General features: G+C 44.9%; 1 protein-coding gene across 2 annotated transcripts in view; it reads left to right on the top strand.

Moving 5' to 3' along the window:
- Positions 1-1314: 1314 nt before the first annotated feature.
- Positions 1315-14916, top strand: part of CIMIP7 (ciliary microtubule inner protein 7) — a 30666-nt gene continuing 17064 nt past the window's right edge. Inside the window, exon 1 of one of the 2 annotated variants that reach the window (XM_072127723.1) lies at positions 1315-1436. Coding sequence is in view for 1 of the 2 variants with exons in the window: in XM_072127722.1 (XP_071983823.1) it covers positions 7743-7769 (27 nt within the window). In the remaining variant the exon portion in view is untranslated. Of the gene's footprint in view, positions 1437-7626; positions 7770-14916 lie in introns of those variants that run through there. The other variant, XM_072127722.1, reaches the window with a different exon arrangement.

The following is a 14916-nucleotide window of genomic DNA, read 5'->3' as shown; positions in this document are numbered from 1 at the left end:
TGTATATTGGTGAGATAAGCGACTGTGACATGGCAAGCATATCATACACAGACATGCAATATCACACTGTGATATCATAAGTTGTCATGTGAGCTGCTATGACATCACAATTAAGTCTTTTCATCACAAGTAAATTTCGTTTAGCTATGCAGCTGTGACATCAGCACTGGGTGTGGGTCAGTTGTGACATCTGTAATGTAATATTACAATATTAACTATTTATATTAACTGCAGAGGCTACTGGGGCGTGGAGTAGCCTCTGCAGTTAATTTACATATTACTAAAATAAAGGTTTGAACCAATTAGGTTAAATTCCGGGATTATTAAATTACAGATTAGAGCAAAGGCAGGCAGGAGAAATCTGCTATCAGATACACTTGTGGTGATAGATTCTTCATGGTAGATTTCCTTTAAATGTATCTTCTTGCAAGTTACCAGTCTAATGATTGGTTGCCCCACCCCCCTGAAAGTTCTATAACATAGAGATTATCAATTTTCTCTCTCTGCCTGGACTTCTGGATCTTAGTTTGAAAACTTGGTCATTGTCTTTTGACTGATTTTTACTTATTCTAGGTTCCTGTGTCTCTGTATGCGGCAACCACAGAGATTGTTGTTGTGCTGCTGTAGCAGCGGAGTCACCCTGGCTCCATAGAAAATTCTGTCCAGCAAGCTAACCACACTGGTCCACACTGACGTTCCTGCCAGCCAACAGCACTCACTTCTACCACAGCCAGCCAATCTACAGCCCTACTAGCCCCTACTAGCCGGCTTTTTGGTGCTGATTGGATGAACCCAAGGCTCCCGTGACACCTGCAGCCACTCGGGTTCCCGTCTTCTGCTTCCCCCATAATAATCCACACCACATGTCATGTACTAGCATCATATGCATAACATGGATTCTCGCAACAAATCATCATCTCAGCAACAATGAAATCTACATATCTGTCTGCACAAGCCGTGCTTTTCATCTTCATCCTGTGCTTCTTCTCCTTCTCACGTGTCACAGTTTCCTCAAAGATAATTACAAGGAATATTTAATGCACTTATCTCCTCACTGTAATCATCATATCAATGCTCCGAGCCCACAAAAGCATAAAATATACATTTACAAAATTCTAATGTGGAACTTCTCCGTATAGAGGTGTATAACGTTATAACTGGCCAGTGTGTAATATCAGTGCAAGTATAGGGGTTCATCGAGACAAAGAATGTGACCACCCTTTACAGTAAGTACTACAAAAGCAAAGCTTGGCCTTAAAGGTGATGTTCATCTCTCTACACACCATGTTAGACCATTTTGATCATGTATTTAGGTTTTTTCTATTGTTTTTGCAGTTTCTGATGAGTCTTGATCTGATTTATATTTTAGAGGGAAAGGAGCCCATGGATAAGAAAATTCCAGAAGATTACTACAGTCACGGTGTCTGGATCTATGAGTAAGTGCCCTGGTTTATAAAGCTTGATTTCTATAGAATATTTCCTTTTCAATCACTCTGCCTGATCATGGAGAGAACTGAGCTTCAAGACTGCTGCATAGTTCTCTCTAGCACTTACCAAAATCAACAGTGCAGGGACCCATTGACTCATTGCTTACCAACATGGACACCCCCATGTGTTCAATAAGTCCTTATAATTGAGTAGTATAGCATCCAAGGTTCCCGAATATGTATAATAGTAATGTGTAATAAGAGTCTATAGGACCATAGGATACAGCAGATAATGACTAATGTAGTGGACTATGTAAGGTTTATATGTAGTCTGTAACCAGAGAGACATGTCAGTTTTCATTGGAGCTGTGTACATGAAATAGTAAGAAACTTAAAATTCAGGCATCATAATCAGCTGCTTTGTATTTATTACCCTTTATATATACAGAGGGCTTATGAAATGTGTATTTACACACATATCCATTGCCTGGTGTAATCTCCATTTGTCATGTTGGAACTTGTCATCGTATTGTTTTGTGTCCGTCCAGTATGTGAACACATTAGCCTGAAAATATGTGATAGAGGAAGCATTGATCTGTGTGTTGTGACAACGGCAGGTCCGGGTGCCCGAGGGCCGCCTGTACACATCAGTGACATTATTTAAGGTGTGACTGATCTATAGCCTCCAGCACTGAAATCAATCCTGGCTACAAGAGCAGAGGCCTGGTACACGGGGGAATCCTGCACATATTACTACACCTTATACTTCATGTCTCTGGATTACAAAAACCGCAATAATATAAACTACAGAATCTATTATTATGTATCTGTCTATGTAACCATGTTATTTACTAACTACCTAATTACTAATTATATCTACATAACTTTAAGGTTTCTTATTTATTATCTATCTATCCATGATTGTATCTATTTATATCTATCTTCAAAACATGTATACAAAACTTCTTTCCAGTAATTGCAGTGAGAGATCCTGTTTAAAATGATGAATTAGGTGTCATTGGAACTGTCAATATGTGGAATAGCCGAGCTCAGGCGCTGGTGACAGCAGGGACAGCAGAGAGCTCAGGCGCTGGTGACAGCAGGGACAGCAGAGAGCTCAGGCGCTGGTCACAGCAGGGACAGCAGAGAGCTCAGGCGCTGGTCACAGCAGGGACAGCAGAGAGCTCAGGCGCTGGTCACAGCAGGGACAGCAGAGAGCTCAGGCGCTGGTCACAGCAGGGACAGCAGAGAGCTCAGGCGCTGGTCACAGCAGGGACAGCAGAGAGCTCAGGCGCTGGTCACAGCAGGGACAGCAGAGAGCTCAGGCGCTGGTCACAGCAGGGACAGCAGAGAGCTCAGGCGCTGGTCACAGCAGGGACAGCAGAGAGCTCAGGCGCTGGTCACAGCAGGGACAGCAGAGAGCTCAGGCGCTGGTCACAGCAGGGACAGTAGAGAGCTCAGGCGCTGGTCACAGCAGGGATAGTAGAGAGCTCAGGCGCTGGTCACAGCAGGGACAGTAGAGAGCTCAGGCACTGGTCACAGCAGAGACAGCAGAGAGCTCAGGCACTGGTCACAGCAGAGACAGCAGAGAGCTCAGGCACTGGTCACAGCAGAGACAGCAGAGAGCTCAGGCACTGGTCACAGCAGAGACAGCAGAGAGCTCAGGCACTGGTCACAGCAGAGACAGCAGAGAGCTCAGGCACTGGTCACAGCAGAGACAGCAGAGAGCTCAGGCACTGGTCACAGCAGAGACAGCAGAGAGCTCAGGCACTGGTCACAGCAGAGACAGCAGAGAGCTCAGGCGCTGGTCACAGCAGGGACAGTAGAGAGCTCAGGCACTGGTCACAGCAGAGACAGCAGAGAGCTCAGGCGCTGGTCACAGCAGGGACAGCAGAGAGCTCAGGCGCTGGTCACAGCAGGGACAGCAGAGAGCTCAGGCGCTGGTCACAGCAGGGACAGCAGAGAGCTCAGGCGCTGGTCACAGCAGGGACAGCAGAGAGCTCAGGCGCTGGTCACAGCAGAGACAGCAGAGAGCTCAGGCACTGGTCACAGCAGAGACAGCAGAGAGCTCAGGCGCTGGTCACAGCAGGGACAGCAGAGAGCTCAGGCGCTGGTCACAGCAGGGACAGCAGAGAGCTCAGGCGCTGGTCACAGCAGGGACAGCAGAGAGCTCAGGCGCTGGTCACAGCAGGGACAGCAGAGAGCTTCAAGAAGGGTCTAGATGCTATAAATAACATTGATGGTTATATTATATAGAATTGTTTCCCCTAAATCCCCTCCTCATCCAATCCCTTCCCTTCCTTGGTTGAACTTGATGGACAGGTGTCTGTGCATAGCAGTGCAATGTTACGTCATCAAAAGCCTGTTATGTTATCTTTGTATTTACATGTCCATGTAATCTCTTGTATGTAGGGGAAACAACATGAGATTTTAAGACCTGGAATCACTACCACAGATCTACTAGTAGACATAAACAAAAAGACCTTCCTGCACTTAGACATTTTGGAGAAGCAAAATATACAACTTGAATTTTGTCTTATAGATCATATAGCGTATTTTTCGGACTATAAGGCGCACAAAAGATCCTTTGATTTTCTCAGGTGCGCCTTATAGTCCTTACAGCTGCCTTGAATTGTGCACAGGTCTGCTACCTGCTGGTCATTCATCCTCATAATCAGGTGCGCCTTATACTCCGGTGCGCCTTATATATGAACTTAGACGTTTTAGCAGGCATTTATGATCTGGTGTCCTTAAGTAGGGGACCGCCTGTATATATAGATCTATTTCATATCTATCTCTCTCACTTGTATATGATCCATGTCTATCTATGACTTGTTATTCATCCTGTTATCGTTGCCTCCTTTCACACATATGTCAGTGTGTGCCCCCTGTGCCCGCTGTATAATGACACCATAGTCCTCCTGGTAATTACAGTCTCGCTGTGACTTCTCCGGCGCTGCGGGTGGTTTGTGTGGATGTCGTGTCCTGTGATATCCGAGCAGATTCTCTCATTTACAGCTATTATATTGAGAGTCCCGGTGCTACCATTGTCATTAGTTTCTCCCTGTGGTGGTTTTAGTGACTTCTCACATATCACAACTCTCCATTGTATATGGCTATATAAGTCTCTTTCTGTTCCTGGGCTGTAACCAGCAAATTACAGCCTTGTACCGGGACATTTATAGTCATAGAAGTCATATTCATGGAAAATTGCTATAAAGAGACATGTGATATCTGTAGTCTGCATCTGTTACCGGGTTTTACAGAGACATTTCATTTACAGACTTTCTAATAATCCTAAAACATGACCCCTATGGTGCCCATTAAGGGGGCAATAAAATGTCTGGATATCGGACTGCAGGGTCAGGAAGATGTCACTTCCATGGGGTCGCAGGTCCCATTTTCAGGGGACAACACAGGAAGTGAAGTCCCCAGGAAAGCAAGAGAATTATGGGGGTCATTTAATAAGGGCCCGAATCGCGTTTTTACGGCAGGTTACCAGAATATTCCCGGTTTGTGACGATTTTCCCTGAATTTCCCCGGGTTTTTGGCGCACGCGATCGGATTGTGGTGCACCAGCGCTGGCGAAAACCCGACGGATTCGGAGAAACCGCCGTATTTTTTTTAAAAAAAGTGTTGCTTACCTGCACCCAGCAACGGATCGGGAACTCCGGCGGACTTCAGCGCAGCAGCGACACCTGGTGGATGTTGGAGGAACTGCCTTAGTGAATCACCGGAAGACCCGAATCCACCGCAGAGAACGCGCCGCTGGATCGCGAATGGACCGGGTAAGTAAATCTGCCCCAATGTCTTTTGGTGTAAGGAGGCCACTCATTGGATGAAGCACGTCCCATGATTCCCTGAAACTTCTGGCCAGACACAAGACCAAAATCTAGTATGTTTTCCGACCAACCCCCCTGGAAGAATATGGAAAACCCCTTTAACTCTTAACTGTCTCTAAACAGTAGAAGGAGCTGCTTCTGCCTCTAGCCTGTTTATGGTAACACCACAGATCACACAAATCCCATATTAATGATCTGTCCTAAGAGGAAATTTGTAATGTCTATGGCCCAGAAAACCCCTTTAAAGGAAATCTACTATCAAATTTGGGCATAATAATAAAACAGGGGAAATTACTCATAGATCCAGACATTGTGACTGTGGTATTATTCTTATATTTGTTATCCATGGGATGCTTCCTTCTAAAATCAACTTTAAAAAATTATGCTAATGAGCCTGAAGGATCTTCCCAGAGCCCCTCCATGCTGTAGAGTCATAGGTTACACCGTCTCCCCCCTTCCCCCTGCTTCTTCAGCACTTGCCCCTCCGTCTGCCTGATGTTATCTCACAGTGGGAAGGGGGATGTACTCCAGCACAGTGTAACAGCTTGTGAAGCTACAACACGGAGGGGCTATGGTAACGCCTCCTTTGACTTATTAGCAAAAAAGTTGATTTTAGAAGGTAGGAGGCCATGGATAACAAAATATAAGAAGATACCACAGTCCCGGTGCCTGGATCTATGAGTAATGTCCCTGGTTTATCATGATGGATTCTGAAGGTAGATTTTCATTAAATATGTCCTAAAGGTAAATTGTGTTGAGATCTGATCTATTATGATGAACTAAATGGAAGCTAATACAATTTGGTCTAATTATTCTTTATATAGAGGACAACACAAGTGTTACAGGGACTAACAGGGTTGGATCATCCTTAGGCTTAGTACATATAGTATGATTGTAGCTACAGGCTCCAGATATTGAACGAGACTCTGTTATCTCGGCGTCTTTGATGTTCGGGTGTAGAAGCAAACAAGACTCTGTCACTCTTCATCCATCCATCTCGGCATCTGCACTTGTTATACTGACATCGACTCCACCAATTTTGACCTCTCTCGGCATCCGTAGTTGTAGTTCACTTGTACTCCAGTCGAAATATCTGTTTGACCCTTTCAGGCAGCCGTATTTGTAGTCCGGAGCTCAGATTATCGTAAGAGAATAATCGGAATTTTATACAGTTTTATACAGATTTATACATTTTATAGTTTGTATAGTTGCAGGAAAAATAGGATAATCAATACACTTACTTTTTTACTCAAGTTCTAATTACAGTGGCGTAACTAGGAAAGGCAGGGCCCCATAGCGGATTTCTGAATGGGGCCCCACTCGCCCCACAGCATATAAACATCACATATGCAAACACATTTAGAGCATATACACATCACAAATACATACATACAGCATAATCACACCAAATATCCCAGATGTTGGGGGCCCCCTGACATTGTGGGCCCCATAGCAGCTGCTATGGCTGCTACCCCTGTAGTTACGCCCCTGGTTCTAAACAATCGCATGTTGACAGATGAACCCGGGAGATGCCTGGGAACTTCCGGTCCACTTCCGGTAACGGGACCTTGAACGTGATATATTGTTTGTCCATGATAATATAGGTATGAACCGGAAGAAGCGCTTGGTCAAAGCTCGAAACGCGTTGTTCTCTTTTTTATTTTTATTATATTTTATTTATTTTTATTATTTTTATTATATTTTAGGTAATTTTATCTCCTTTTTTTGGTAAATAAATCATCTCTCACTTAAAAACGTGACCGACCTAGCGTTCCAAAACCTACTATTTCCCGTGGGGAATACAAGATAGTGAACCATCATGTTCATTTATCAACTTTATTGTACACGGCAGTCCCATACAAATCGCTAAAACAACAGTGTACAGGCGGTCCTCTACTTAAGGACACCCGACTTACAGACGACCCATAGTTACAGACGGACCCCTCTGCCCACTGTGACCTCTGATGAAGCTCTCTGAATGCTTTACTATAGTCCCAGGCTGCAATGATCAGCTGTAAGGTGTCTGTAATGAATCTTTATTGATAATCTTTGGTCCAATTACAGCAAAATATGTTGAAACTCCAATTGCCACTGGGGCAAAAAAATTTTTTGTCTGGATCTACAATTATAAAATATACAGTTTCGACTTACATACAAATTCGACTTAAGAACAAACCTACGGACCCTATCTTGTATGTAACCCGGGGACTGCCTGTATATCCTAGAACAGACTATTCTTCTGTGGATTCCGCAAGAGGTTTATTCTCTTTACAGCAGCTACAATGTTGCCAGCTAAAAAAAAAAAATTCTATAGTTGATCACTCCCTACTGTTCCCGTTGCCTGGCAACCATGTCAACAGTAGCGAAGTAACGTATTCACAGTGCGGGGAAACAAAATAGACAGGAGCCTTCCCGGTGTCAAGAGGAATTACTTCAAAATAAGGATTTGTATGTGGGCTCTGGACATAGGGCGATGCCCGAGGCAATTACTGGATCCTGGGTAAAGATACGGTTTTTACTACTTTTATTTTTTTTTTTCCTTTGTGATCACATAAGCCGGGGTTATAGAGAGCGTAAGCTGAAGCTGGGCTCAGGAGATGATGGGAGTTGTAGTTCACAGATCACTGCCCCTGGAGCTATGCCACTGGCTGACAGAGATGAAGAAGTAACATCTCTGCTACATTGTATCTGTACATCTGGTGTTTCTTATTTGATATTGATCCAAGGTGTAAAATTCACTTTTGCAGATAGTTTCCAACTTCGATCTCATGTGTGTAAAGATTTAGACTTGTCTAAAGGAGGTTTTAGTAGTCGCTGACAATATCATGGGCATTGCTACTACAAGGTTGTATTGTTATAAGCTCCAGACATCTTATAAGAAATCCGCCAAATCTTCCTATTTTGGCAGGTTCTTATATTCCTCGTGACTGTCCCCAAACACCTATCTTACAGCATATAATGGGGAGGTGTGGATTGGGAAGGTATTGGGCAGCAGATGTTCCATTTCAGAAAATAAATACAGGCGGTCCCCTACTTAAGAACACCTGACTTACATATGACCCCTAGTTACAAACGGACCTCTAGATTTTGGTAATTTACTGTACTTTAGTCCTAGGCTACAATAAACAGCTATAACAGATATCAGAGGTGCCTGTAATTAAGATTTATTGTTAGTCCTGGTTCTTATGACAACCCAACATTTTTAAAATCCAATTGTCACAGAGACCAAAAAAATTATGCCTGGGGTTACAATAATAAAGTATACGGTACCGACTTACATACAAACTCAACTTAAGAACGAACCTACAGAACCTATCTTGTATGTAACCCGGGGACTGCCTGTATTATTGTTTGTATAATGAAAAGTTATAACATTTTCCAGTATACTTTGCGTGTCAAATCCTCATGGTTTTCTAGATCTCTGCTTGTTGTCATTCTGTAGAAAGGTTCTATGTTTACTTCCAGAGGATAAAGATCTGTCCCTCATCATGTGATTTCGCACAGGTGCACGGCTTGTTATATCCCTGGTCATGTGATGTCACACAGGTGCACGGCTTGTTATATCCCTGGTCATGTGATGTCACACAGGTGCACGGCTTGTTATATCCCTGGTCATGTGATGTCACACAGGTGCACGGCTTGTTATATCGCTGGACATGTGAGGTCACACAGGTGCACGGCTCATTATATCCCTGGTCATGTGATGTCACACAGGTGCACGGCTTGTTATATCGCTGGACATGTGATGTCACACAGGTGCACGGCTCATTATATCCCTGGTCATGTGATGTCACACAGGTGCACAGCTCGTTGTATCCCTGGTCATGTGATGTCACACAGGTGCACGGCTCGTTGTATCCCTGGTCATGTGATGTCACACAGGTGCACGGCTTGTTATGTATCCCTGGTCATGTGATGTCACACAGGTGCACGGCTTGTTATGTATCCCTGGTCATGTGATGTCACACAGGTGCACGGCTTGTTATGTATCCCTGGTCATGTGATGTCACACAGGTGCACGGCTCATTATATCCCTGGTCATGTGATGTCACGCAGGTGCACGGCTCGTTATATCCCTGTGTGACATCACCTGACCAGGTATATAACGAGCCGTGCACCTGTGAGACATCACATGACCAGCGATATAACGAGCCGTGCCCCTGTGTGACATCACATGACCAGGGATCTAACGAGCTGTGCACCTGTGTGACATCACATGACCGGGGATATAACATGCCCCACAAGCCCCCACCTTCTAAACTCATAGAGACCTATCCCCTCGCTCCGAGCCCCAGTCATGCTGGCCTCCACCCACTCTGTTCGGGGGTTCCAGCACTTCCTATAATGTCTCTGCCAGAAGACCTCTGACTTTGGAGGTGATTTTAGGAATCAGTCCCTTGTCATCGGGGTCTATTCTGATTATTGGCAAGTTGTCCTATGTTATTGTGTATAATGAGAGCAATAAAGGTCACAATGCAATTTAAAGTAGACGTCATATGTTCTGTGTAGATGATGGGGATCGGGTCTTCCAGAATCGTGTCCTGTATCAGTCCCATCCTGACGCTACCATACAGATTATATATAGAAAACTAGGGAAACCAGGCAGCAAGTGAATCAAGTATCATCTTCCCCATCATGTGACTGATCGCTATTGCGCCGATCATATTGGGGGTCATTTACTAAGGGCTCGAATCGCGTTTTCCCGACGTGTTACCCGAATATTTCCGATTTGCGCCGATTGTACCTGAATTGCCCCGGGATTGTGTCGCACGCGATCGGATTGTGGCGCATCGGCGCCGGCATGCGCGCGACGGAAATCGGGGGGCGTGGCCGAACGAAAACCCGACGTATTCGGAAAAACCGCCGCATTTAAAACCCGAAAAAGTGTCGCTTGGTGACCGCTTACCTTCACCTGGTCCGAGGTGGTGCATTCCGGCGCGTGGAGATGATTTTCAGCGCAGCAGCGCCACCTGGTGGACGGCGGAGGAACTACCTTCTTAAATCCCGGCCGGACCCGAATCCAGAGCAGAGAACGCGCCGCTGGATCGCGAATGGGCCGGGTAAGTAAATTTGCCCCATTGTCTCTACTTCTGTAACTTCTATACATTTTATTTGCATAATTTTCTTTGCAAATCTACAATTACATAAAGTTGCGGAGAATAAAGAGCAAGTCCCACCGAGATCTTATTATACAAAGCCTGAAAAATGGAAAGGAGATGAGTAGCTTTGTATGTTAATATGGAAATCCTATGCCATATGTAATTAGGTGGTGATGTAACCGGCAGCATGGGACGGGCGTATTTGCATAGATTTCCATAGCATCAATGTAATCAATGTCAATGTATGCAGCACAGAGGAGCAGATTATGGGGCAAATTTACTTACCCGGCCCATTCGCGATCCAGCGGCGCGTTCTCTGCTCTGGATTCGGGTCCGGCCGGGATTCATGAAGGCAGTTCCTCCGCCGTCCACCAGGTGGCGCTGCTGCGCTGAAAATCATCTCCACGCGCCGGAATGCACCACCTCGGACCAGGTGAAGGTAAGCGGTCACCAAGCGACACTTTTTCGGGTTTTAAATGCGGCGGTTTTTCCGAATACGTCGGGTTTTCGTTCGGCCACGCCCCCCGATTTCCGTCGCGCGCATGCCGGCGCCGATGCGCCACAATCCGATCGCGTGCGACACAATCCCGGGGCAATTCAGGTACAATCGGCGCAAATCGGAAATATTCGGGTAACACGTCGGGAAAACGCGATTCGGGCCCTTAGTAAATGACCCCCTATATCTCAGGAGATTGTGCATGACTCACATCCTAAACTGATACAGTGGGGGTCATTTATTAAGGGCCCGATTCGCGTTTTCCCGACGTGTTACCCGAATATTTCCGTTTTGCGCCGCTTGTACTTAAATTGCCCCGGGATTTTGGCGCACGCGATCGGATTGTGGCGCATCGGCGCTGGCATGCGCGCGACGGAAATCGGGGGGCGTGGCCGAACGAAAACCCGACGTATTCGGAAAAACCGCCGCATTTAAAAACCGAAAATGTGTCGCATAAGGACCGCTTACCTTCACCTGGTCCAGCTCGGTGCATTCCGGCGCGATGAGTTTACTTTCAGCGCAGCAGCGCCACCTGGTGGACGGCGGAAGAACTACCTTATTAAATCCCGGCCGGACCCGAATCCAGAGCGGAGAAGCCGCCGCTGGAACGCGAATGGACCGGGTAAGTAAATTTGCCCCAATGTATATCAGGTGATCAATAAGTAAAGAGCACGGGGATGATATTATGTCCAGCAGATTCACTCTTCTACTCACATAGAGACATACATTTCCATACTGATACTATTATGTCATATCATAAAACACCCAGAAATGGCCAAAATCCCCAAACTGAAGTTACCTATTATTTTTTATTTGTACAATCAGTCAATTTCCATAAGTAAGGGAGGGTTTAACCTCTTGGCAGCCCCCACAGATAAGCTATAAGACATAATTCCATCCGTGTCTTTGTTTACCAGGTATAGCGCCGCACATTTAGCTGTGGCTGTGGCTGGTATTACAGATTAACCAAAGCTTTATTGTATTCAGTCTAAAATGATTGGGGGTCTGACTCTAGGCACCCTCACAAGCAAGATGGAAGTCAATAGTCGTCCCCCACCTATATAAGGGGATATTAAAAGGGTTGTCAAGCCACATCAAGTTTTCCCTTATCCATAGGTGATAGTTTGTTGATTGGTTGGGGCCCCTATGGATCACGAGAACAGTGTTACTTATACCCTCTAATGAATAGAGCAGCTGATGCGCCTACTACTCCAATTATCTCTATGGCGCTGATGGAGATAATGGGGCACATTTACTAAGGGTCCGAATCGCGGTTTTCTGCCGGGTTTTCTGAATTTTACTGTTTTGCGCCAAATTGCCCAGGGTTTTTGGCGCACGCGATCGGATTGTGTCGCATCGGCGCCGGGTTTCACGCGATGAAAAACGGCCGGTGGCCGTCGGAATTCGGAGAAATTGCGCTATTTTTAAAAAAAAAGTGTCGCTTGACACACACTTACATGCACCAGGAATAGGATGGTGAACTCCAGCTGACCTCGGCGCAGCAGCGACACCTGGTGGACATAGGGCGCACAACCTTAGTGAATCGCTGGAAGACCCGAAACCTCTTCGGAGAACGCGCCGCTGGATCGCGACAGGAACAGGTAAGTAAATGAGCCCCAATGAGAACTATTATCAGTACCACAGACAGTGGAGTGACAGCACACATCTCCGACCCGATATTCCATTAATTTGGGGTACAACGGACAGTCAATCTTATGATCCGAGGGGGACCCCCACCAATCAGAAAGTTATCCCTATACTGAGAATAGGGGTAAACTTGATATGGCTGGACAACCCCTTTAAGCAGAAGCCCTTTATTTCACAGTTTCGGGCCCCTTTTACTTCTGTAACAACAAAACACTAATATTACAATCCTGTAAAGGTCGAGAAACTTCAGGAAGAAAATTGTTAACACAAATATACACGGAAATTTTTATGAAATTGTTCTTGGTTCTGTCTTATTCTTGTGTAACAATGCAATAAGCATTCATTTTCTGTGAAGCGGAGCATAATGTGATATTACAGAGGGAGCTGGAAGCGGATAAGGTTTGCTTTGTCGATCAATAGAAGGATAAGCACTGGGGGGAAACAAAAAAGTACAATTATGTATTACATGGTGTAATACTGCAACTGAAATTACTTGGCGGTGTTGGTGGATAGTAAACATAGATAGATGTGCAACACCCCTGCCAATACATAGGCAGGCTGGTAGTTGTGAACAATGCCCTCTCCAGGTTAGGAGCTGACAGAGGGAGTCGCGAATCCTCTAGGGATGTTACAGATGTACAGGCCAATGCCAGTCAGTCTCTGCTAAAGCAAGTAATTGTATGGGGTGAGGAGAGGCATAGATTAGTATTAGGACATAATTTGGCCTTATACAAATCACTGCTCAGAAGACAGATGGCAGATGTGTACAGCATCCAGCATCTGTGTGTAGGAAGGAAATAGCTAAACTAGCGCAGGTGCAGAGAATATCCATCAAGGTGATAAAGGGAATGGGTGGATTACAGTACAATGTTTTTACCTGAATAAGTAGATTAGAGTAGATTGGGCCAGATTTATTAGGGCTTGTACGCTTGAAATCCTGGCACATTACAACACCTCCACACCCAGTGGGCCTGGAGGGGTGTGAAGGGGGTGTGAAGGGGAGTGGGGCCACAGTGGGCTTTCCTTGTGCCCTGCATATACACTGCACCCATTCAGGCTCAGGCTAGGGCACGATTTTACACTTGTTCTAGAAGTTGTGACTAACAGAGCTGTTTCCCTGACTGGAGTAGAGACACCTATCTCCCATTAGCAGCTTGTTCACATTTTGTTCTGTGCTTGTTTTGGCTTGTTCCTTACCGTGTGAGAGACTTTTTGTTCTGTATACCTGGTATTTTGATCTGGGCGCTGTTCAGACTACTCTTCCATTCTGTGATTCTGCATTTCATTATATCTCTGTTGTGACCTAGCTTGTTGACTATTCTTCTCTGTTTTTCTTGCTACGTGCAATTTGGCATAGGGAGGGAGCACCTTCTAGTTGTTCTGTACCATTGGGGAAAGTAGGCAGGGAGTTTGGGGCTCACTGTCCTGTTTGTCTCCCCTGAACCTAATTCCTTCATTACACAGTAATAGGTGGATTAGAGTACAAGGACGGATCTCCAAACTTGAAGTTATTCAGTTTGAGAGAGAGACTTCTACTAAACACAATTTCCAAATATTTTAACGGACAGAAGAGAGATTTTTTTTTTTTATTTTTTTTTTTTTTACACCAAGGCCTGTGAGTAGGACAAGGGGTTGTCCTTTATCTCATGATATGATGGCTAATACATGGTACAAGGTCAGGAGGAGCCTGCATGACTTTCCTCAAAACTATTATATTATAAATGATGGGTTCTCGAGATTTCTGGAAACGCAACATCAATCCAGGAATCTAATCTGATACTTGGAGCTAGAAGAGTCATTTTTCTACTGTATGTCCCCTTCTATACTACGTGACTTATCAGATTTTCTGCACTTGACGGATAAATGGAATAATATAGAGATAGATACAAAGTGACGCAAATCCTTCCGTATGGAACAAGCACATGTCCTGCTGATACATTCATTATAAACACAGATATTAATGAGAATTATTTTTGACTATTCTGTATAAAGAGCCAGAAGCATCGGCATAACGAGGGTGTCATTTTTCTTGTATTCCGCTCCAGTTAACCTTAAACCATTAGAATTACTCCATGAATTATAAATCCTAATCTCCTCCAGGGATTAGAACAATGAACCTTGAGATGAGCGGTTTCTAATAATAATTTTTTTGTAAAACATTCATGAACAACAGTTGCCCAAAGGCTTCAAGCTGTTTGCTTCAGTGGTAGATACGAGCGGCCCCATCACAAATATGTCACTGTCTTTACGCCACCGGGAAGAGACAAGATACAGATGGGGACAGCGCCGAGACGATGTGATACTTGAATGACTAAGACTTCTATCTCCTGCTTAGTCAGCTGACATAGATTCAGATTTTACAATAATTTATTCAAATGTCATAAAACAGGGGTTTTTTTTTAAAT

Source organism: Engystomops pustulosus, chromosome 10, assembly GCF_040894005.1.
Source record: "Engystomops pustulosus chromosome 10, aEngPut4.maternal, whole genome shotgun sequence".
NCBI classification, from domain to species: Eukaryota; Metazoa; Chordata; class Amphibia; order Anura; family Leptodactylidae; genus Engystomops; species Engystomops pustulosus.
The sequence above is the reverse complement of the archived record's forward strand: the minus strand, read 5'-3'. Positions and strand labels throughout refer to the sequence as shown.